Raw genomic sequence first — 25,802 nt, forward strand, 5'->3', positions numbered from 1 at the left:
TCAGAATTAGCCACCAAGACAAAGTGGGAAATCCTGTTTCTGTAACTGTCCAAATACCCTACGGATATGTAAAGGTAAGATAGGAATTTTCTGTTAATTTTCCAGCATGAGCAGTTTTCACATAAATCCATCCTCTTATTTTGGGCTGTCCTTAGAAAGAAAGGGTTATTTGATAGATGCATGGAAAGCCAATCTGTGAGAAAGCCTGCTCCAGTAACCCCACTCTCCAGGACAACCCTACTCTGCTTTAAAATGGCTCGTGTTCAAATCATTGGGCAGCTGTCGGGGAATTTTGCTCTGAGTGAAGCCTCAAGTAATATTTTCCTCATTTTTTACTGGGCGCGCATAAATAGCACCATGAATCGAAGACACTCTATAAAAAGGCAAGAGCAAGACCTGATAGCGGTTTTGAAATGGCTCTGGCGCCCAGTGTGGGGAGTACAGAATCTCCATTAGCAGGACTTTTACCCTTAAATATGTTCCTCCTCCCTCCCAGAACCTCCCCAGAACCAGAGGTTCTGATACACCTGACTCTTCCTCTGTGTGCTCCCTTGAATTAAAAAAAAAATCCACATGTAAACGGGGACGAAGACTCCCTCATTTTCCATGTGAGAATACTGGACAAGATAGACTTTATCATTCCTCACAGTGAAAAAAGAGCTTATGCCCAAGACAGGGTGAATATCCAGCAGAGTTTGGACCGAACAGGAGCGGCTTTCTGCAGTTTACGGCAGTTACTATTATCAGCCTCAGCCAGCTCAGAGGAAAATATTTCTTTTCATTTCATGACTGCACTGTTTTCCAGAGGCACTGGATAAAAACGCACCTGTCAGCAGATCAGGAATAAAGACCCTCTGCCACATAGGACCATCCTCAGGGACCTGTCTTTTACATTACGGTGTTAAGACTTCAGAATCTCTTCCTGTAACTGTAAGTCACTGAGGGGAGAAGACTAAATCATCCAATTGTCCATCGTTAGCACCAGCTTATTAGCTGCAATTACAGAATTCCAAGGTTCTGCTCTGTGCGTCCGCATGTGAATTTCCTCTTTGGTATTTTATCCAGGTATATCTTAGAGTCTGACTTAGGAGGCATGGGAGGAGGGATCAAGAAACTGGCCGCTTGCTAGTCCCTAGGGTGTCCTGGGAGGGGAGGTCCTTGCACCACATTGGGAGAAACTCAGCTGTGGTTTGAGGGGGTCCTGAACATCTCCCCGCCACTTCCTGGACACCTTCCGTGTTGTTACTCCAAATTCCACACAGCATGGGCCATTCTTAGATTCTTTGTGACCACTTGGCCAAATCAGGAAGAAGTTAGCCTGCCTCTTTGGGATACTTTGCTTTTTTCTAAATAATCATCAGCTTTTTTTTTTTTTTTTAACAACTATTTGATTTACATTGGGAGAAACTCAGCTGTGGTTTGAGGGGGTCCTGAACATCTCCCCGCCACTTCCTGGACACCTTCCGTGTTGTTACTCCAAATTCCACACAGCATGGGCCATTCTTAGATTCTCTGTGACCACTTGGCCAAATCAGGAAGAAGTTAGCCTGCCTCTTTGGGATACTTTGCTTTTTTCTAAATAATCATCAGCTTTTTTTTTTTTTTTGAACAACTATTTGACTGTTGAGAAGTCGAAACAGCATCCTTTCCCACTGAAATGCTTCCCCCCCAAAACAACCTGTTCGCTGAGCCTTCAAAAGCTTGCTCTTTCTTTAATGGTATGGGATTCAGTCTCCCTCTTCCTTTCATTCTGGCTCAAGTTCTGCCCTCTGGTCTTGTATTCACTAAGGCAGTAAACAAGCCTGTGAAGCCAGCTGTGCCCCAGGTGCTCTGGCAGGCACCAGGGAGCCAGAACTGAAGAAAGCAACATGACCAGCACTTTGGTGTGTTAATGTAAGCATCAACTTCCACACTGAGGATTAATTTATATCCCTAAGTATATAATAATGATAACGATAATAATAATAACCATGATAATGTCTCTTCATTTCAAGAAAAACTAGAATGACTCTGCCTATATGAACACTCTCATACAATGTTCTTTTCATCGGCCGCTGTCTCGTACCATGCGAAAACCTCTGCTTGAAACCTCCAGCGATGGGAAGTTCACTGCTTCTGAAGACAACATCTGTAGCTGGGCATCTGGGGGCTCAAGAGCTCCAGAAACAGTGCCTGACACACCGGAGGCACCCGAGAAACATTTTCCCGAATGAGCAAAACCCATCAGGACTAACATTTCAGTTCATGCAAATTTCACCCAAGTCTGCTGACTCTGGCTGGTGTAATAGAACTTAAAAATAGCCGGGATTTATTGAGGGCTTAGGATGTCAGGCTCCCCTCTGCGTGCTTATGTGCATTAACATTTTAAATTCTTACAACCCTATGAAGAAGGTATTATTATTATTATTACTACTGCTGTTGTTATTGTTATCACTATTCCCATGTTACAGAGAAGGAAAATGAGGCACAGGGAGGTTAGAAACAAGCCCAAGGTCACCCAGAGTGACTGGGACTCAGCCACCTGGTTCTGGAGCCTGTGTGTAGTGCTCTAGAGATAAAGATTGCTCTCTCCCATCCGCAAGGGAAGCAGCTCTGATGTGTGTGTATCATCTCTGGCCTATGCTTCAGGGAGCCCGTGCTCTCCCTCGCCTTTTTCTCTAGGTGTGTTTCCCTGAAATGCGGTTCCCCAGGTGCAGCTTTGCCGTGCAGGTGCGCGCCGGTGGTGCTGCTGTCTGAGTGAAGAGCAGGCAGGGGGCCCAGGAGCCTTGCTCAGCGTGGAGGGAAGCACCAGGGCAGGTGTGCCGATGGCAGGGCAGCTGAGGCTGTGAAGACCCGGTGGCGGGACTCTGCTCACTTTCTGAGCACAGAGAGATTTGCACTGACGACCTGGACCTACAGTCGGGACACCTGGAGGTCAGGTGTGCTCACAGAAGACAGACTCAGGAAGACAGCAGTCGGGCCTTCGAGGGAAGGCTGTCCTGAGCCCTGGGCCCCCAGGGCCTCCCTCCTCCTGAGCCCTTGTCACTCACCCCGTGGTTCCCCACCCCAGTCCTTGAGCTCCAGGAGAGCAGGGTCAGCCATCAAGCTCTGTGTCAACTGTGCCTCATACACAGCCGGCTTTAGAATCTGGGATTTGATGCTGTGTAAGTATCTCCACAGAAAATGCATTAAATGCGGGATCGATTAGGGGACCATCCCTGGAAAATGTGGCAGGAGGGTGATCAAGGAGGTCACGCTTTGATGTGTAGGTGTACATGCAGGCTCCCAATGCGACAGGAAGTCCATTCGCTACCCATATACAGTACATTAACTGATCCCCAAAACAGCCCTCAGGGTCATTTCTATAGGGATTAAACCCAAAGGCTACTGGCTCAGGGTCACAAGGAACCCAGGTGAACGCAGGTCTGGCTAACTTCACACCACACCTCACATATGATAATGAACGAACTGCAGTACCTCTTCTAGTGGTTTCTGGACACAGATGATGAACAGCACATCCAGAGAAGAGGACCTGTGTGCAGGTGATTTAGCACAGGTGTGCCCAGTGAGACCACCTGGGACGTGGGGACACAGGGCAGGGAAAGGAAGGAAGACAGGCAAGGGTGGATTTCAGCACAGGTCCCCAAGAAGGCAGCGCCAGCCTGATCCTGCAGGGGACTCTGGAGGGTGAGCTACATCTCAGTCTGTCCCATCGTGAGACAGGAGATGGGCTTCTGTATCCCTGCACTAATACTCACTGGTTCATGGCAGGGATTGGGTGGGGAGGGGATGGGGGACGGTGGGCTTCCAACTCCCAGGCACGTTCAGATCTTGGGCAGAGTGCTTCTGGGAGCCTGGGGCGATCCTCCAGGGAAAGTCCCAGGTGCAGGTACTGAGAGCAAAGGGGCAGGAGAAGCCCACAAATGGGGGAGGGGCACGTGCTGTGTGTGTACAGGTAGTGAAGAGGATATGCTCAGACAGGGAAGGAGCAATTCTGCCAGGGGCAAGGGATCACCCTTGGAGAACCAGCATAAATCCTTTCTGCCAGCCTAGTGGGACTAGCGGGGTGAGAGGGTGAGGAAAGGAGGGATAGGCATGGAAAGCAAAAGCAGAGGCAGAGAGGCGTGAACCGTGGTACAAGAGACTGGAGAAAGCTTCCCAAAGAAGAACCTTGGAGGTCAAGCAGACTTTAAGACTTGATCTCAAGGACAAAGGATAGGCAACAATTCTGACTTGGACCCCCAGGGAGCTGGGTCACCGCACCAGCTGGCAGAGAAGATTCCCAGCTTGCACTGGGAGTCCAAGGTGAGGGGCCCTGGCTTCGGTGTTTCTCAGTTGACTGCTGCGAGGACCAGAGGGGAGAGCATCCTTCAAGCCTCGGCTCACCCAGGCACATCCTTCCTGACAGCCCTGAGCATCAGTCTCCTCCGGCCCCAGGTGGGCACTCAGAGCCTGGGAGCTGGAGTGTTTTACCTGCTTAACATTCTCCATGAAAACAAGCATATTTGATATGTAGGGGTACGTTAATGGACCCTGAAAAGAAGTTAGTTTGATTCATTTGAAGAATAAATGTCTCTCCCCACCCCTTAACACGGTGAAACGCATAAAAGCTTCTGCTTAATGGAAAGGGAAATTACCTCTCAAAACATGACTAAAACTAATCACGGCCATTTTTACACGTTCACAATTTACTGCTCATCCTTTCTGCTGCTTCGATGAGCGGTGACTAGCAGATGCCTGGGCCGCACCGCCTAGCACAGCCTCAATCGGTTTAGGAAGCACCCCTCCCCCTCCCCCTATTTTCCCTTAAGTGATCATCCCTCTAAGGGAAAATAATATTTTTTTTAACGTCTCCAGGTAGGAAGGACTGCACAATCTATTAAATAGCATCATTTTGGTGGAAGGAAATCACCAAGGCTACGTATCCGTAACATTCATTCACAGATGCAGACATGTCAATTACCTGTAACCCTGAACTCCGAAGAGAGAACAAAGCTGTGAGACCCACAAAATGTAAGCCTTTGAAGCAAACAGAATCACATTTTTTAAAAAATTTCTTACTTCTGGTTTCTCTTCCTGGAATCCCTTGACCCTTATATTTTCATTGACCATCATTCACCTCTGTACCTCTTGGCACCCAGGACTTCGGCTTATAGGAGGAACTTGAAAAGGTTTGGAACAGCCCAGGGATATCCTGGTGTCAGTGAACAATTAGGGGATCACCTACAATTCATACTTTTCTATTTTGGGTGATGACCAAGACCCAGTGGCCTTCAGAGTCGTACTGACCACTGGCCCGAATCACCCACTCTTCCACATCTACAGAGAAGTAGCTCCCTTTATGCCTGGCACCAAGCGCCAGGAGCAGATGTGATGCACTGTTCCAGTTGGGGTACAGTCACCTGTTCACACACATGTCCCTTCTGTAATGTGGTCATCTTTCTAGAATGCCCAGGGGAGGACTGCTCTTACCTGGTACAAGCTCAGAGTCTGTCCTAGTCTATTTTACAAGATATGTCGCTACCTCAGACAAGAAGGAACTATCCATTTACCACAGAAACCTGTCCCAAGTCACCTTTTTTAAAAGTACAGAAGAAAAGAAAACACCATAGTATACAGGTTACGGCTACATTTCACATGGGGAGTTACTATTTTTTCTTATTCACAGAATCAAATCATAAACACCTACCTCGGAAAACCCAACGCCAAAGTATTTCCCATCTAGAGAAGCAGAATCCAAGTCACCTACATGGTTGAAACACATTTCCATATCATATGGCTACCAGAGAACAGATATATCTAAAAAGAGAGAAAGACTGTATAATTCTGCCCCTTAATTTGTGCAGCAACGTCTTGTGCTTGAACAGCATTGGATTTATGTCTTCCTAGTGCTTTCATTTCATCTGGCTGTGCCTCTGAGATGAAATCAATCTGCTCCACATGGCACATCGTGGCCTCCAAACCCGGCCGCCAAGGTTTCTCTTCTCATTTTGTCTCCGTCCTTATCACCCGCCACGCCAGATCTCTCATCATCCCAGGAACACCCTTGCTCAGGTCCCAGGGACATCGGGGCCTGGTCCCTCTGCCGAGAACATCCTTCCCTTCCTTTGCCTGCACGGCCAACTTCTGCTCAGCCTTCCAGCTCTCACTGTCTCAGATGAGCTGTGTCAGCTTCCACCTCTACTGTATTGTTAGTGTGACACCTCTGTCTCCCCAGGAAGACTGTGGGTGCCTCCAGAGCAGGAAGGAACCTTCTCATCCCCAGGGATGTGTTCCATGGGACCAGCCTGGGGCAGCTGCTACTAAGTAAACAACTACTGAATGCATAATAGCATCACTTACGCTTGCTAGTGGTTATTGTGGGCTTACCGTGTGCCAGGACCACTCTAGTCATTTCCTTGCATAACTCATTCAAACCTTAACATAAACCTATGAGGTAGGGACCTCCTACCAGCCCCACTTTATAGGTGAAGAACCCAAAACACCAAATTGGCTAAAATAACTTTCCTAAATCCACATGGCCGAGAAGAGTCGGAAGCAGGATTTGAACCCAGAAATTTCTGAGTGTGTGTCCTGCACCACTCCTGAATTCTGCCTCTTTAGACAGAGAAAGCTTTTCCTATTTCTGTTTTAGAGATAAATGCAACCAAAAAAACAAATTAAATGATTTGTCCCAATAAGATCACTCAACTAATAAGTGTCAACGACATCAAGTGTTTTGACTCCTTCTGGTGATTTCTCAATATATCAGGACTCGACTAAACATATATATATATTTTCTTTTTTACTGAGAACTACATGCAGGTAACGGGAAATATGTCTGGGTGATTGGATGTAAATGTGACTGCTGGAACATTCTCCCTTTGCTGTACATACAGAAGTTGCTCCATGAAGGGTTGGAGAATATTCCACTCCTGCCTTGAAGCTGGACTGGCCTTGCAATCGGCCTTGACCAATGGAATGTGGAGGACAGACCCTGTGCCATTTCCCAGTCTAGCCCTTAAGAGACCTGGAAACTTCCATTTTCTTTCCCTTGGTGACCTGAGCTACCATAGAAGAAGTTGGACACCCAACTGGAGACAGCTGGACCATTCCCTTAGGCAGTTCAGCCACCTCAACTGAGAGATCAGATGTGTGTGAAGACACGTCTGATGTTATGATCGTGGGTAATCTGTCCTCCACTGAGATCCCAGCTGAAAGCAGTGTACAAATGACCTGGCTGAGCCCAGCCAACTCAAAACATCAAGAATAAATTGTTGTTTTGAACCACTAAGCTTCGGAGTGCTTTGTAATGAGGCAACGTCTAACTGAAAACACTAAAATTGGAAAATTCACCTTGAGGAAGAAATCGCAAACACTATCTATTCCTCACCCATGGAGCCATCCCTACTGTAATTACTGCTGACCTCCATATGGGCCTTCTGTTCTAAATATCATACTCATGTAAACTCAAGGGCCTACCAAGTGGTCCACAATTATCCCCATGTCAAACTAGACCAAAGAAGAAAATAGCCTTTTTTTCCCCAAACTGCATTTCATTTTTCTTTTTTTTGTCTCTGTGCAGCTCCAGCAGGAGTCCTCCTTTCCCCAAGCTGCTTGCTGGGCTCTGCCAGCTGATGGATGCCCAGCAGTCCTCTGATCCTCACGGCTGGGCCTCTCAGCTCCAAGAGACAGCTCAGCCAGAGACAGGGACTGAGCTCTTGAGCTACACAGTCACAAGAAGAAGCAGAGTCCTTTGTCGGGGACCTGGGGATGGCATCCATCAAGTCAGCTAAGCATTAATCCCACTTGATTTCCAGGTCCAGCCTTGTCCCTGAGACCAGAACCCAGCTTCAAACCCCTGATCAGGTGACCACTCACACGTCAGACTGATTGGACACTTACTTTGTGCCAGTTCCTAACCTGGGACATTTACCTTAATAATCTCTGTAAAATATAAAACACCCTTTTCATTTATAATCTCCAAGATGTACAACCATATAAAATCTATGGGATGCAGCAAAAGCAGTTCTTAGAGGAAAGTTTATAGCAATACAAGCCTTCTTTAAGAAACAAGAAGAATCTCAAATAAACAACCTAACCCTCCACCTAAAAGAATTAGAAAAAGAAGAACAAACAAAACCTAAAGTCAGCAGAAGGAAGGAGATAATAAAGATCAGAGAGGAAATAAATAGAGATTTAAAAAACAGTAGAAAAAGAATCGGTAAAACCAAGAACTGGTTCTTTGAAAGAGTAAACAAAATTGACAAACCTCTGGCCAGGCTCACCAAGAAGAAAAGAGAGAGGACCCAAATAAACAAAATTAGAGCTATAATGTCTAAGACAAAGCCCTACAGAGGATGGATATTTATTCTCATGTTTCAGGTGAGGAAATGAAGCTCAAGTTGTTAACGCCTGGGATCACATGACTAGTTCCTGCAAGATTTGGGTTCAAATCTTCTACTTTCTCATTCACTTCCATGAACCTTCTTCTGGCAGAAGCTGGGTTGGGGAAGGAGCACGACACAGGTGGTAGCACAGTGGGGGAACTGCAGGCATCCTGAATACACATAGGAGAGGGAGTGACCACCAGTCTTAGATGCCTGATTTATTTCCTGGAGAGAGGAGGAGAGTGAAGGGTGGAAGAGAAGGACCTCCCTGGAAATGTGGAGCCTTGACTACTACTTAATGCTTAACTCTTTCCAGAGTCAGGGGAGGAGCCAGTGGTCTCCAGCAGTGGTCTCCAGTATCTTTCTCTTTCTGTATCACAGGCTTGAGTCAACCTGTTGCCCATAAACCATCAGCCTCCCCTGATTGTCCCTTCTTACATGGTCCAAGTAGCCTACTCTGCCCCGAATCTCCCACTCCGAGATAAACAGGTCACCACATCTACACTCCCACTTTGTGGTTATTCAACTGCATGCAGTTTTACTCACCATAATATCACTGTCAACAATGGGGTGGTCTAATTGCCAGGGCAACTCCAGATGAATTTTTGGAAGTGTAGCTATGACTGGAACTCTTACTCTCCTGGATATGATTTCTATAATATTCTTGGCTACCTTGTACAGTGAAAGTTAAGCAGGTTTCACCTAGTTCTGTCTTTTTATCTCCATACTTCCGCTTCCATCCCGAAGTGTTTCTTCTTCTTCAGGTCTGGCTGATCTATACATTCTCCCAAATTTACTAATGAAAATATTTCTGTTAGAATATAACCTTGACGCCTAGCCTTATTTTTTATGTAATAAGCTCTATATTTCGGACTCAACACTATTACACTGAAACTGCTGGGAGCCCTGGATACCTACTAATACTCCAGCTTCTCCAAGGTTAGAACCTGGATTGTTCTTGGCAATCCTTCTTCCCTAGGAGTGCTGCATTGACTCCTTGCTGTGCACAGAAAGTGCTACCACACCTGCCTGCTGACTCAGTCCCCTATACCTAGATGATATCAAATTCTCTTCAACAACAGGTTTCTTCTTACCTATCTGCTGGATGCCATTTCCCTTCCTCTTCCTCCCTGACTTGACGTTAGCCAACCTCCACAGCCAGGTTTATCCTCAGATGCCAGCTGCTCCTGGGAGAGTGTTTGTTTGTTTGTTTTTTCCTTCATCCAGGTCCCCCTTGCAATAACGTACACACATGGCCAAAGCAACAGTGGGTCTCCATTTCCAAAACCCACTCATTCAGCATTCAACAATGATTTACTGAGTGCCTTTATGTATCTAGCACTCTGCTAAGCCCTGGCTTACAGTGATAAATGAAGGCTTACCAGCGGGGAACAAGTGCCCCGCTGCCATCCTCCTGCTTACCTGTCTGCCCAAGGATGGAGGCACTCAGTCTGTGGGGGATCCTTGAGGACACCTTCAAGGTCACTCGGATCTGATAATACCTAAGAAAAGAACAGAGGACAGGCTGCTGAATATCAGATTTCTTATTGTTGGCTGCTGTTAAAAATACCTAGACTTGGGCTTCCCTGGTGGCGCAGTGGTTGAGAGTCCGCCTGCTGATGCAGGGGACACGGGTTCGTGCCCCGGTCCAGGAAGATCCCACATGCCGCGGAGCGGCTGGGCCCGTGAGCCATGGCCGCTGAGCCTGCGCGTCCGGAGCCTGTGCTCCGCAACGGGAGAGGCCACAACAGTGAGAGGCCCGCGTACCGCAAAAAAAAAAAAATAAAAATAAAAAAATACCTAGACTTAATCCTAAAGATTGTAGGGAACCAGGAAAGTTTCTGGACGACATGCATGATCATCTAGCATCAAAGAGAGATTTATTTTGTTAGCATAGTGGGAAAGGGATGGGATGGGCCAAGCTGAAGACACCTGAGATCGTAGGAAACACATAAGAGGTTGGTAGTGACGGAAATAGGAAAAAGGAAAAGATAGGTCATATGGCACAGGTACATTAGGGGTGTGATTTTTCTTCAGTCAAAAAAGTCCATTTTACAGAAAAATAGGAAGTTTAATGCATGGTGAACAATCCATACACAAATTGAATTGCTATCAGGTTGCAACACAGACAAACATTTCCTTTAGAAACACGGCAGCTGAACTGCTAATCCTGGGGATATTGACAAACATTTTTACCAGTGTATTTCTGTGCCTTTGTTTTTATTATGTCACCCGCATTTCCAGATTCGGTCATTTCAGAATATCGTGCAGGTTCTCACACTGTCAGCAAACTCTCTCATCTGTCTTCTTTTGCCACATGTGCAGAAGCACTTTTTGAAGTTCTGTGCTTTGCAATCAATGATCCTTTTGTTTGCAAGCACTTGGGAACATTTCTGGCCTCATAATTGTTCTCCCCTTCCACTGATTTCAAAGCCATTGTGTAATAGAACGTGAATAAAACCAAGTGAAATAGAAGTAAAATAGACCATGAACACATCAGTCTCTCATGGCTCATTGAACTCACAGCTGGGAGCTATTTTGCTATGGACTCTGTTGCACTGTGAATACACTTGGAGAATGTTTCTGTTGACATGTCTATGTGTATATGGTGATCCAAGGAGATGTAGAGCAAAGACCACTGGCACTGCACTTATGTAGCTTGGGTGACATCATTTGAGAGCTGTGTAACTTTGAGTACATCACACAACTTCTCTGAACTTGTTCTTGTATCTGTAGAATGAGGATTAAAAAAAAAAAAAAAAGAAAAGAAAAAAAGAAAAAGGTACTTGTCATGACTTCTGCTTCCAGGAAAAATAGAGTAGACATACTTTTTTCTATCCCCACTAAGTACAGCTAAAAACTCTAGACAGTATATAGAAAACAAACAAAAGAAGATTCTTAAAGGTGAAAAAGAAAGCAAACAGTCTAGGGACCTCGAGGTCCAAGTAAAGACATGATGGTGAGTTTTCTGCATTTTCTCTTTTGCCTCATATACCACATATACCTCTCCCTGTAGCTCACCTGTTAATCCCCTCTGTAACACATTTTACAGAAGTTTTTAATCTTGACGAAGTTGAATTTATCCATTTTTTTTATGGATCACGCTTTTAGTGTCCAGTTTAAAAAAACTCTCTGCTTAGCTCTGGATCCCAAAGCTTGCCTCTATTTTTTTTTCCCTAAAAGTTTTATATTTTATTTAAGTCTGTGATTGACTCTGAGTGAACTTTTATATGAGGACTGAGATTTAAGTTGAATTTTTGTTTTGTTTTCTTTTGGCCTGTGGATGTCCAGTTGCTTCAGGACCGTTTACTGGAAAGGCTTTATAGAATTGCTTTTGAAACTTTGTCAAAGATCTCTTGGGGATATCTGTGCCTTTGTGACTGCTATGTCGAGGTAGAGATCCAGGCTCCCCAGAGGGCCTCCACGTAAACCAGACTATCCACGTAAACCAGACTAGGTGGAGTTCTCGTCACCACCCACTAGTAGTGAAAATCTAGCTCCCTACTGGAGACCTGCTCTTGCCAGGTGGGGGAAAGGTGTGGCTTGTTACAGCTTGGCAGTGGTGAACATCTAGGCTCCCACTTGGCCTTTGCTGGTGTGGGTGGAGGTGAAGCCACTGTTTTTCCTGTGTTCCTTGGCTAGGGTAGAACGACTATTGTCAAAAATTTTCTGTCTTGCTAGGCTGCTTCTTTCCTGGCCCTTTCCCTACAGAAAGCAGGCTTTTTGGTTGGAGCTTATTTTTGGTATTTAAAATGGCCTCTGAGTGTAGAGGTAAAGTCCTGTCTAATGTGTTCCGAAAAGCAAGAAGGCTGTGATGTGCCTCCTCACACAGAAAACTGTTAGACGGGCTTTGTTCTGGTATGAGTTACACTGCTGTCAGTCATGAGTTCAGTGTTAATGAACCAGAGCCAGATGAATATATACATATATATATATGCGCTTAAACAGAAACACACCTAAAACAGGCTTACGTATTGACCAATGGATGAAAATGTGACCGGAGGTTCCCAGGAACATAACATATTTGTGCCCTTGTGACTGCTGTGTGGAGGGTAGAGATCCAGGCTCCCCACGTAAGGGAACAAGTCACATAAGCTGAACATTTACCACCATCATGACATTTACAGGGGAAACACAGTAACAAATAACCATGGACAGCGTCATCTGTGAGAGGGAGGCCGAGGCAGAGGAGAAGGTCCCTGCACTGCCTATCGGAGACAGCTGCTACTTAGCAGTAGCTAACTACCACTGTGCAGAAATGTTGGCTATGCAATGCTAGATCTTTCCGTTTTTCAAGGGAAGACAGAAATTTGGATTTTCAATAAAACATCTTTAAATTTTTAAACGTTGGTTCCTAAATCAATGATAATGACAAGAGCAACAGCAAAGACAATTAGCAGCAGCGACCATGGCCACGGCGTTAACAATAAAGCACTGTGTTGACAAGATAAAGCACATTTTCAGGCTAAATCTCCATGGGCCAATAATTGGCCAACTCTAATTTATATAAATACAAGATGTCGCTTTTAGTGTTTCCATAATAAAAGACCAGTGCATTTCAATAATTTCATCATCAAAGGAAGAGGCACAAATTGTACCACCAGCAGTTGTAATATTCTAATGGCTTTTCCTCTCCGAACATAAAATAGGTCATTCGTTGCCAGAGGCTATGTATCACTTTTCTATCAGACTGTGCTGGAAGCAGTTGCAGGTATGCTCAAGATTTATTAAGCATCTCTGAGCTAGGATCTGTTCTAGGAGCTTCCATGTATGCCATCTTGTTTGACCCTCCATAAGGCCTTTGTAAAAGAAAACATCATCTCAAGTGTCAACCAAAGAAGACATTGAGTCATTGGAGGTATTTAACTACTTAGCTAAAGTAGTTAACGAGGTTCTAACTCCAGAAATAATACTAATTTGGTTTTGCCTGTTACATCTCATAGGAATCACATTTTGTTGCAGAATTATAACACTTTTATAACCAACTCCAGAGCACTGTCTGAATTCTTCCTCTTTAATAAAAGCACTGGTGCTACTGAACCTTATTTCAAAGAACTAGTCATCTTGCACTTCAGATGCTTTACAGGCTTATGTTGAAAGAAGTAAGTTTCAATTAGGTTGGTCCATTTGGCTTCTGGCTTGATTACACAGAATGTTTAAACCCCTTTAGCAATTCTCTTTTGTCTGACATGAAGGTCCCGCCAGGTCATAAATTCACAAACCATGTCATATATGATATACATGATACTGTTTGATCCCTTCAGAAAATCTGTGATGCACTTACCATGACTTCCATCTTTAAATTAGAAAACTAACCCTAGAGATGAAGGAATTTGTCCGAGTTCACATATTTGGTAAAGAATGTTAGCGCATCTCCTAGAATAACCTTATTGCTTCAAATAGATATCCTTTAACCACCTTAAAGCCACCTTTTTCCAGCTGTGGTGACTCAAGGAAGACACCATGAAGAAGGGAGCAGTTGGCTCCAATCCTTGGAGAACGAACAAGTGGTAGGAGAATATGGGGGATGAGTACCAGTCAGAAGGAACGGAGAAGTTAAGACCAGGAAGTGGAAAACTTCAGACAATGTGCTGGTATGCTTGAAGAGTCTAGATTTCCACAGAACCCCTTTTGGGAAGTGATAATAAAATAGTCATCCTCTATTGGCTTCCATCCACTGAACCATGCCCTTTACCTAATGTGGCAGGTAGACTAATGTCCCTTCCAAAGACATCTACATCCTAATCTTCAGAAGCTGTGAAACAAGAATTAAGGTTGCAGATGGAATTACAGTTGCTAATCAACAAAAAAAGTATTTTAAGTACAATGAGAGCTGTACTTTTCTACACTGTTGGTAGAAATGAAAAATCACGACAGCCTTTCCGGAAAGCAATTTGGCAAGAATCTCAAATATGTTTATTTTCCTTGACCCAATAGCTCTATCCTAGGAATCTAACTTTAAAAGTGTGTGTGTGTGATTTTATAATAATGAAAAATCAGAACAACAAAGAAAGATTAAATAAATGGTTGTTGTACACTCATATGATGGCAAAGCCTGGTGCCTCAACCTTCATAAGCTCACCTCAATTTCCCCATCACCTTTTTATCCCCAGAAGCCCAACCACTCATTCTGATCACTAATGTATTTCCCCGTTTTCTCAAAAACACAGTGAGAACGAGAATGATACTTTTCACTTCTGTGTCCCTTAGAGCTCTTACTAAGGGCACTGTGCTAAGGAGAGAAAAGCATCTCATCAACATCAGTTCTCAGTTGACTACAGAGATATCCATCACCACCAGCTGCTGAAGGAGAAGCCACACCCTATTCATCTTTGTATTTCCTGCAACTAACATGGTGCTGACACACAGCTGACATTCATTTAGTGCCAGAAGAAAGTATGAATGAATGAAAATTCCAATACGAGGAATTCCGTCAAACCACAGGTATATACAGTCCAATCCCAACATCTAAAACTGTGTGACTCAGGATCCACGAGCAATTCTTTTAATACTAATAAAACTAGAAATCCTATTCTATAACGGGAATACAGAGATCTATGGCATTTTGTCATAACCACTTTTATATCAGACATATTATGAAACCACCACTCTGGGACCCAGGGACATCTGACATGACCTAAAATACACATCACTGTGTTTGCGGAAAGGTCAACACAGAGTCCGGAGTCAAAACGCCTAGGATCCAGAGCCCAGCAGGCAAATGGAGACAGTAACTTTCCTTCTCTGAGCCCCTTTCCTCATGGGTGATGACACCTGTAATGACCTCACAGAACTGTCATGAGGTATGTACAGGGCAGTGCATGGAAAGCCCTGGGTATGATTCTCAACCTCCATATTCCATTAAAGATAAAATACTGGTGTACGATGTGTGTGAAGTAGACATCCTCCCCCAAACACCATGCCTATCTATCCTCCAACCTCACAGCTGGGGTGAAACTGGGGGAAAGGTGAGGGTCTGGGTGGGACAAGGTTCAGAGATGCCTGGGACACATACTGCATGATAATACAAAGTGGCGGACACAAGATGTAGTGCTCTACTATGATATGGCTTTGCCCATATGGCTGGAAAACATCATCTTTCTTTGAGTCTTCAGGGGCAATATAGCACAGTGGTTAAGAATGTGAGTTCTTAAACTCTGCCTGTTAATGGCTGTGTAACCCAACCTGAAAGTGGAAGACCCACTGATTTGGGGGTGAAACTCTCTGGCCTAGCAGGGAAACAAAGGAAGTCTTGCCAATAAGAGAGGCTTGATGCTCCAAAAAGTTAACAACAGTAAAAAAAAAAGACCCAGGAAATGACCAATATATTTTCACTACACACTCATAGACTGACTCATCTGTTCTCACAGTATCCACCCACCACGACAGGACTACAATCCATTTGTTGGAATTTACTGGCTTCGGTAGCAAATAATGAGATACTTTTTCAAGAAAAGTTCCCTTTAATATTTTAGCAAAATTTGTCTGGATACTTTAATAGCATCAAAACAACGATTATAATAATTGAGTCAGACTCCACTGACGTTTACTCTGAGCACCCTCCTCATTCCTGTATCCCCAGCTCCCTGCTGATCCAGAAGGGTCTGTGTGGTAATCATACTGTGAACTGTCTGCTAAGCATCCATAATTCCCTCCTTCCTTACAATAAAAAATAACAGACTTTGTCAGGGAAAGCAGTGTGCACTCAAGAATACTCTCCCAGGGGCTTCCCTGGTGGCGCGGCGGTTGAGAGTCCACCTGCTGATGCAGGGGACGCGTGTTCGTGCCCCGGTCTGGGAAGATCCCACATGCCGCGGAGCGGCTGGGCCCGTGAGCCATGGCCGCTGAGCCTGCGTGTCCGGAGCCTGTGCTCCGCAACGGGAGAGGCCACAACAGTGAGAGGTCCACGTACAGCAAAAAAAAAAAAAACTCTCCCTCTGGAGTCCCTTGCAGCCAGGAGAGATCTTAAGATCCTCTCCTGGTTATGGCGAGAAAAGCATACCCTGTCAGATGGAGCAAAGCAGAAAGCTTTGGAAGAAGCAGCCTCAGGTGTATGACCTTTGGGTTGTGTGTCCCTTCTCTGACTTGGCACAGACAGAAAACAGGAGTGGATGTTAAAGCAGCCACCTTTCAGCTGTGGGGACGAAAGCCGTGTGGAAAGGATGGTTGATCAGAAACATAGAAGTCTGCATCCCTGGTGTCATCAGTGGCACAGTGATGCTGTCTGCGTCTGGATTTCTTGTGACACCCTGTGGTATTTAAGTCAGGGTCGGTCACATGTCTGAAGCCAAACACAATCTTTCCTGATGGAATCTGATTCCAGACCGTCCTGGGGCCATATTTTCTATGGGGAAAAAACTCAGAAGACGTGACAGAGGCAATCTGACTTCTCTCCCTGACTTTCTCTTGGCAGTGAAGAGCTTAGCTTTACCATGCATTAAGCCATTAAAATCTAAGATTCCAGGTTGGACTTTTTAGTAGAAACAAAGCAGACAGTTTTGGTCCACCAGAGTTTAAAGCTACTTCCTGGAGGAAGAGGGATCTCTTTGTGTAGCTGAACCTAACTCACTGTCATTCTCCAACAGGGTGTGTGGACAACACACCACATACACACACACACACACACACACACACATACACACACACACACACACAAACACTAATGGCAAAACTGAGTTGTGGTTACTTAATATACGTGTTCAATCAAACTTTTTTTTTAATATAATAGTGTTTATTTATTTTTACTTGTTGACAGTTTGCTTTATTTATTTATTTATGGCTGTGCTGGGTCTTCGTTTCCGTGCGAGGGCTCTCTCTAGTTGTGGCAAGCGGGGGCCACTCTTCATCACGGTGCACGGGCCTCTCACTATCGTGGCCTCTCTTGTTGCGGAACACAGACTCCAGACGCGCAGGCTCAGTAATTGTGGCTCACGGGCCCAGTTGCTCCGCGGCATGTGGGATCTTCCCAGACCAGGGCTCGAACCCGTGTCCCCTGCATTGGCAGGCAGATTCTCAACCACTGCGCCACCAGGGAAGCCCTCAAACTGTTTTTAAATCAAATGTCTACAGAAACCCATTTACAGAGTTATTGCATGTTTAAGTGGCACATCCCCTACCAGGCAGTGGTGTGTCAATACTGCAAAACTTCAGGTTCTTTGCCTTCAAGTTGGTAGCTTGAAATTGGCCATGATGGGTATATATGCATCAGGGAAATTGGCCAGTGTTTCGACTCTTTTTTTCCTTTGGAGCCAGTTTTAAACATGCATCAGCGCACCACTGCTGCCCCCTCCTCTTGGTACCATCACCACTCCATTCTTTTAAAGAAAGGGAATCTGAAACCTGAACAGAGTAAAGAAGCGGGCACTTTGGAAAAATTCCAAGAAAGTCACCGTTGGGTGGGACTCAAACTGCCGAGGTTTCTTGAAAAATCTATCTTACTGCTCAGAGACACCTCAGTGAATAAAGCTATACCAGTTAGGTTCCTGGGATAATTCTCCTACGAGCTGGAAGAAGAATGACCTTCACAAGATGGGTGCCCTTTGAATACAGACTTGCAAGTCAGAACGAAATATCTATAATTCCTCCCCTATTTTCACCTCTTCTTATTCACATTAAAAACCAAACTACAGCCACGATAACGATGTTTTTGTGTGACTGAAGACAATTTAAACTCTCTGAACTTCAGTTTTCTCATTTGCAAAGGGGCTATCAGGTCCCTTCCAGAGTTGATATCGAAAGAAATAAAAGCCAAGGTACAGAGCAACAGTGGACTGCAGTAAATCACGGGTATTATTTTTGCTATTGTTATTTTTACGTATCAACCCAAATAGGCTCACAAACAAATGTTCCTGTTCATAAAAGCAGGCCACTTAAGGAACTCGAAGCCGCAACACAAGTAGCCTAGTTGGAAATGCTATCTATCAAAAACGAGGTTGCAGAGCTGCTGGAACACTGAAACAAACGTGCTTCCCCATCCTGGCATCTCCCGCTGCTGTTTTCATTCACACTGGCCGCTGGACCTGTTGTTCCTACCTAACGAGTCAACCCACGTGGGGGTTCTAATGTGCATGAGTGGCCATGTGTCAGTGTTGCCAGCGCCAGTCTCTATGTCACCCAGAAAAGCACCATCTGCAGGTAAAATGAAGGTTCCCTCTCGAGAGCCAACGTGGGACGGGATGTCATCAAAGATGCCTGGCGCCGGTGCGTACTCGACGGGCCCTGGCACCGGTGCGTACTCGACGGGTGCAGGTTCTCTTTTGGACTGTAGGCAGCATTTTATTTTCTTCACATTTGTGTCGCGTGGATTAAATGACGTTGGGTGGAAGCAAGCTTCTCACACAGCTTTAAATGACATGGGTGATTTAGAACCGCAGACCAGAAAATGTGCTGTACAGTATCACACTGGGCCGAGGGTATCTGCAGAGAGACTTTTCCTAATGGGTAAGACCTGATCCAGCAACGAGGTCCAGGATGTCAGAGGCTGGGGGCAGGGTTGGGGAGCAAACGCAACTCACAGGTCTTTTGTGTACAGGGACCAGAGGCACGGAATGAAAACACGTGGCGGAACCTCAGAGCTCTGGCTTGTACCTCACACAGACCAGGTGTTAAATACCGACTCACCTCTTACGAGGTGCGTGACCTTGAGCAATTCATTTGACCTCTCTGGGCTTTGGTTTCCTCATCTTAAAAATCAACGGTCATGAGGAACAAAGGGGGACCCTACAGGGAGAGCGCCTGGCACAGTGCATGAGACGCGGGAAGCACCAATTCCTTTTCAAACTATAATTGTAATTATTAAAATAGTGGCTTATCTAGATGTTGCCATTGGGAAGCAGACTCAGCAAGTCGGAAGGTGATCCCCAAGCCCACCAAGCTAGTTTGCAGAGTCCACACTAGAACACAAGACTACTCACTTTGGTTCATTTTCCAACCCGTCGTACCGATATATTTGGACGTAATTTAATTCTAGGATATATGTTGGTATTAAGTGATAATATCTTATATACATAGATGAGCAAATTATCTTATCGTTGCTTTGGATACTCCATAAATATTAACAGTAACAACCACAATATCAGAGCGAGAATAAAGGAAGCCACCCGTTCTTACAAGCCAAGCTGAGTCAGGCACCGTACCAGGCGTTTTCCATACAATGTCACGTTCTACCTGGACAGTACTCAGAAATGATCATTATCTCCTCCACTATTCCTTTAAGGAAACTGAAGCTCAAAAAACTGAAACTATATGCTCATACACTTACAGCTTATAACTAGTATTAGCATGCAAGCTCACGGCTCTATAACTCCAAAGATAAAATATATACATATATTCTTCCAGTTAAGGTCAACTCATATATATATACTGGTCACCAGCAAATGTAAGTGCGGTCCAATGATGACTCATAATAGCATGAAGAGCGCAAACATGAAAAGCCATGCCAGTGATGATAATGGAAAAAGCCGTTGCAAGTTTTCTGTACACTTTAATCATATTCTTCCTACTCACTTATGGTCAATTGACCAAAGCCAGGTACAAGGCATCAAGATAGGGGCTGAGAACCCAGAGATGGATGATAAAACAGCCCCTGTCCTCGAGGAGCTTACAGTCTAGCAGAGATGAAAGCCGATGTCGCAAACAATCATTCTCATCATAAGGGGGCTCTCAGAGTTTTCGAGAGGATGAGGTAAAGGGCAAGGTTAGCTCAGGTTGGGAGATGTTGCTTTCAGTAGGATGCAGGGGTCCATCCAAGGCAGAAGTGAATTAAAACTGGTCCTTAAAAGGAGCACAGCATACAGGAGAGACCTCACATGTCAAGAAACAGAAGTGTGAGCTAAGAGTCAAGGCCAGTGAAGACAGCACAGTGGCTAGAGCAGAAGGCAGTATCTTGAATGTCACCCATTTTCAGCAGGTCCTCCTTATAATGCTGGTCTCCGGGTAACAAGGCTGGGCCCATGTTCCGTAGAATCACAGTGCGCTTCTTTGGTATTAGAGCGCAGCCTCTGACCCAGAGCATGATTGAGATCCTGGCAGACAGGGGTGCTCTATAATGGAATTGTGTTCATGTTGCATATGGCCGCACGTGAGCTCACCTGACCTCTTTAGGCTTTAACCCATTTCACAAGTTAGTATTGATGAAGCTTACCGCCATCTCGGCTCACCCTTGAAGAATGGGTAGGTCTTGGCCATGCCGGGAAGATACAATGAAATGTTAAGGTGGAAGAGCGGCTTGGAGACCTGCAGAGGGGTGCTTCCTGGAGAGCGCGTATGGGAATAGTGGGGAGCTAAGTCTGGCTAGAATGCAGGACAGGGAATGAGGAACTACAAACAGATATTTCCGAAATAATTTACTCTAATATCTGCTACTATATAAACAGATAGCCCAAGATAGCCCTCCTCCACCACCCAGAGCGTGTAAGTGGCGTGGTTAAAGGTACCGACTGAAATCAAACAGAGCTTGGTTTAAGTCCCGCATTCATCACCTCCCAGCGGTGTGACCTTAGGAAAGTTATTTAACATTCCTGAGCTACCATTTCCTCTCTTGTAATGTGTAGATAAACAATTAGACCCAACTCATAGTGTTGCCTGAGGGTGACATAAAAAAAGTTTAGCACAGCACAAAATAAAGTCTTTAATAATTACCAGCTGAATTAATGTAATTATTACCATTATTATTTTAATAAAGATAGTTTTGTGGAAGGCATCGTGCTACACTGGGAATGAACAATCTTTGGAGTCCAACCTGGGTGTGAATCCTGGCACTGCCACCTGCCAGGGGTGTGACATTAGGAAAATTATTTCACCTCTCTGAGCCTCAGTTTCTTCATTGGTCAAAGACGCGTAGCAACACCCCTCTGGTAGGTCTGTTGTAAGAATAAATGTGATAATGTATGAAAGGTGCCTGCACACCGTGTGTACGCAGAAAATACAAGATGCTTCAAACATCGTTTTGTACGATGTCACCTGCTACCCTGCTTCCGTTCTGGAAAAACACAAGTAATCTGGTGTGAGTCATATATCATGCATGGGCTATGACGAAGGGTAAGTGGGTACTAAACTTGCATTAAAAACGGCTTGATAGATGATGGATGTATAGACACAGACAGACAAATAAACACACTTGCCAACTGTTCTCAGAGAAAGAATCCCTGACCAGTTTCCAGCCCTTTCCATCAGAATGTGTCTCTTTTGAAAAGACACCGTTGGGCTTCCCTGGTGGCACAGTGGTTAAGAATCCACCTGACAATGCAGGGGACACGGGTTCGAGCCCTGGTCCCGGAAGATCCCACATGCCGCGGATCAACTAAGCCCATAAACCACAACTACTGAGCCTGCACTCTAGAGCCCGCAAGCCACAACTACTGAACCTGCGTGCCACAACTACTGAAACCCATGCGCCTAGAGCCCGTGCTCCGAAACAAGAGAAGCCACCGCAATGAGAAGCCCACGCACCGCAACGAAGAGTAGCCCCCGCTCGCCGCAGCTAGAGAAAGCCTGCACGCAGCAACAAAGACCCAACGTAACTAAAAATAAAATTTTTTTAAAAAAAGAAAAGACATCGTCACCACCTTGGTTAATTGTCTTCCCTCAGCTGCTATGCCTCTTAATTGCCTTTTGATATAAAAGCTAACAGGAGCTTGAAGGCATATCTGGAGATTTCAAGGGATTTCCTTGTCTGTGTAGAGATGTCCATTTCCTCATCCATCAAATCCTTATTTCTGCAAAACTGTTCAGACGGAACCACAATAAAGAAGTCCCTTAGCTCCATTTGACTAAGAGATGTGCTCGGTAATTACAATGGGGGAGGCGTTTGAAACCAAAAGATCATTCTGTGAGGCCAACTGTCACTGGAGAACTCCCCGCCAGCTGGCAGTGAGGAGTGGGGTAGAAAGCAAGGACTCAGGGTCGGAAAGACTTGGAAAAGCAAGAGGTTTGCCTCTCGGGTTGGCTGTGAGGCTCAGAAGAGGCAGTGGGTGTGAAGAAGACAGTACCATGCCCAGCCAAGGCTCTGCACTCTGGCCATAGTTGTGACTGTTAATACAAACATGATTAGCATGTCTGGACAAGCCCAGGGCTCAGTGTAAGGAAGAAGACCTGGGTCGGGAAGGTTAACAGACAGATGACACTATCTAAATGTTAAGTGAATTGAACAAACAGAGAAAAGGGAAAAGAATGTCACATGTTTAAGAGCAGAATTCAGAGGCGGCTTAATAAAGCTGTGACGAACTGAACCCAGGAAGGCTAGCTTGAACCGGAGATGCCCCTCACCCTGGTGGGTAAACAGACTGCTCTTTGATGGGCTGTGTTTGCTCAATCTCTCCCTAAGCAAACTCTCCAACCTCTTTCTCTCTCTCTCTCTCTGTCTCTCTCTGTCTCTCTCTGTCTCTCCCTCCCTACCACCAATCACCCTCAACCCCGCCACTTCTCTGACTATAAAGCCGAGGCATCTGCTCTTATTTCTGCAGCCAGCACCAGCTGCTCAATTTTACTATCAGTTGCCTTTTCTTACGTTTGTCAACTGTCTTGGGTAGCAATCCACCACTTCCGGGTCCCCCCGCCCTTGAAGACCGGGCAAGGCAAACACCCAACCAACACCTGCAAGGGCAGGGCCTACAGGGGAGAAGCAGGGACGCTCCAGGCATCTCTGAATCTGCAGATGACACAGGAGAGAACCTACTGCACGGTCGCATTCCTCAACACGGTCCTGCTGGAAGGTGCTGCCCTGTCCAAAGGCAATGAGCACAACTTCCAGCTCCCGAGCACTGACCCTGCCGTGTGCCACTGCTCAGTCCAAGAGGACACCTTCCCTCTAGGCGTCAGTGAACCACCTAGCTACGGTCAGCTTCATCTTATTAATAAAGGAAACAGGTTCACAGAGGCTAAGCGGCGTTCCCAAGGCTCCGCTGCTCATGATGAGCTGAGCGGGGACTGAGAACCGCTCCGCCCATCCTCAAAGCCCATGTTCTCTCCCCACCCCACTTTTTCTTAGCAAGACTTGTATCCCAGAAGCTCCCAAGTTTCAGGCAACCAATCATCTCCAGAGCGAGCTGTCAGCCCTTCTCAATAAATCTGTCATTTTTTCTCCTGTGTCCTTGGCATGTCACGCACAGTGGGTGCTAAGAAATGTTTGCTGACTTCACACCGAGTCACTAAAACATAAAGAGCTGAGAAATGAATGACATAAATCATAAACACACTGTGTATATATGTATATATTGCATGCCTCGTTGGTATGCATTTTGCCATTTGACTCAGGCGTACAGGGTACTAATTAAGGATCTTTGCGTGATTTTCATCTACAATGTGCAAACCCCAAATAGTTTACTTTATGATTTAAGTTCTCAAGAAATAAAATGGTCCTACTATCTTCAGGATGACAGAAAACAGTTTCACTTCCTTTTAAAAGCAGGTCTAAAAGTAGTCATTATCTGAGATTACAGATGAGGAAAGAGGTTCAGACGGGTTGACTGACTTCCCCAAGCCCACACAGCAAAGAAGCAGCAGAGCTGGGATTTAAAATCAAGGTTTGTCAGGGACTTCCCTGGTGGCGCAGTGGTTAAGAATCCGCCTGCCAGCAGGCGACATGGGTTCAAGCCCTGGTCCGGGAGGATCCCTCATGCCGCGGAGCAGCTAAGCCCGTGTGCCACAACTACTGAGCCTGCACTCCAGAGCCTGCGTGCAGCAACTACTGAGCCCGTGTGCCACAACTACTGAAGCCCACGCGCCTAGAGCCCGTGCAAGAGAAGTCACTGCAATGAGAAGCCCGTGCACAGCACCAAAGAGTAGCCCCCGCTCGCCGCAACTGGAGAAAGCCCGAGCGCGGCAACAAAGACCCAACACAGCCAAAACTAAATAAATAAATTTTAAAATAAAGAAAGAAAGAAAATCAAGGTTTGTCAGATTCTTTGAACCACATAACCTCGCACTACAGAAAGGTCTTCCAACGTTGAGCACAGCACAGTCAATCCTTAATCACCTCACACTGAGGACAAATGAGTGAAAACTTGAAAAAAAGACTTTACACTTGAGTGACCTGCTGTGTGCCCAAAGCCCTGGATTTTGTTCGTTTGGTTCCACTTCTTTTATAGCAGGTTGAGTTGAAGTTGGGGTAAAGAAAAACAACAGAATTGCAGCAAGCCCCATGAGAACTCTGAGATGGATACCAGCACGCAGAGGCCCCCTGGTAGGCTGGGATGGGATATTCCTTGGTGAAAGGATAGTCCCATGTCATGTGGTCAAAAGGTCCCAGAACCCTTGCTGCCAGCGAGTCACATGTGACCTTAGGCAAGTCACCTAATGTCTCCAGGTTTTTCTGTCCAGGTGTTCAGTGAGGAGACGGACCTGAAGTCTGAAAGCCAAAACTAAATTCCTGCTGCAATCTGCTGGAGAATCCTTTTGCAGTGCTCTACACAAGCCCGCAATTTCCAGCTGGGGCTGTGAGCCATGTTTCTGCTTACTGGCAAGGAAAAGAGCAAAGGACAGGTGCAACTAAGCACTGTCATCTTGGCCTTCTGATGGGTGAGATCCTCAGCGGGAGGGATCTAAGCTTGGACTTGCGCTTGGGCTGCCTGGCTCTAGGTCCAAGGCTGGGGTGCCACATCCCGGCAGCCCAGATGACCCCCTACTTTAGTCCAAGAGTGACCCCTTTGGTCTGCAAGGATAAGGGACATTCGTATTTCTGCAGAGCCTCAGTGGGAAGATCCATGAGGACACCCGCTTCTCTGTGAGCCAAACTTGATGGCCCAGAATTCTCTCTGCTTCCAGCATCAGAATGATGCTGACACTCTCAGGGCTGCAAGAAAAATATGTTAACATCTGCTGCAATCTGTTTCTTTAACCTGCCTCTCAAGGAATCAGGGATATTTGAACTCAGTTTTAAAGGAAAGAAGGAGTTCAGAAAGAAACCAGCAGATGACAAAAAGAAGGGTGAACTACCTCTCGTCCCAGGTAAAGAGACCAGCAAAGGCATGGAGGATAAATGAGCCTGGCCAGTTCAGATTATGTTGTCACATGTGCTGCAGAGGAGTGGTGAGGGGGTGTGCTGCAGTAGCAAGGGTTGATGGAGAGGTGTCAGAGAGCACTTACAGGCGCCGGGCGCTGGGATGGATGCTGTCACATAAATTACACCATTCAACCCTGGCAGTCATACTGCTGAGGTACCCAGTTTACAGGAGATGAACCTGAAAGTCAAGGTAAAACCAGCCCACCTGGTGACATGGTAGAACTGGGATTTGGACCCAGATCTGGTTGCAGAGAGCACACTCATACTCTCTACCACTCTGTCCCGCCTGAGTTCAGGCAACAGCTGGATTGTGATGCCGTTAACCCTGACATGCGAAGACCTGGCGTGAAGGTGTGTGTGGTCTTATATTACGGGGGCAGGGAGGAGACAGAAGTGAACACTGAGTACGTCCACCCATGCAGGAGTTAGGAGCCTACTGAACTCCAAACCAATTT

The 25,802-nt window shown here is 45.7% G+C and overlaps 1 protein-coding gene across 1 annotated transcript in view; it reads right to left on the minus strand.

Moving 5' to 3' along the window:
* FAM135B (family with sequence similarity 135 member B) overlaps positions 1-25,802 on the minus strand; it is a 160,774-nt gene that overhangs the window by 113,727 nt on the left and 21,245 nt on the right. Inside the window, exon 2 of the mRNA XM_024741259.1 lies at positions 9,771-9,850. Within this exon, the coding sequence (XP_024597027.1) occupies positions 9,771-9,850 (80 nt within the window). The remainder of the gene's footprint in view (positions 1-9,770; positions 9,851-25,802) is intronic.

Source organism: Neophocaena asiaeorientalis, unplaced genomic scaffold (assembly GCF_003031525.2).
Source record: "Neophocaena asiaeorientalis asiaeorientalis breed wild unplaced genomic scaffold, Neophocaena_asiaeorientalis_V1.1 scaffold177, whole genome shotgun sequence".
NCBI lineage: Eukaryota > Metazoa > Chordata > Mammalia > Artiodactyla > Phocoenidae > Neophocaena > Neophocaena asiaeorientalis.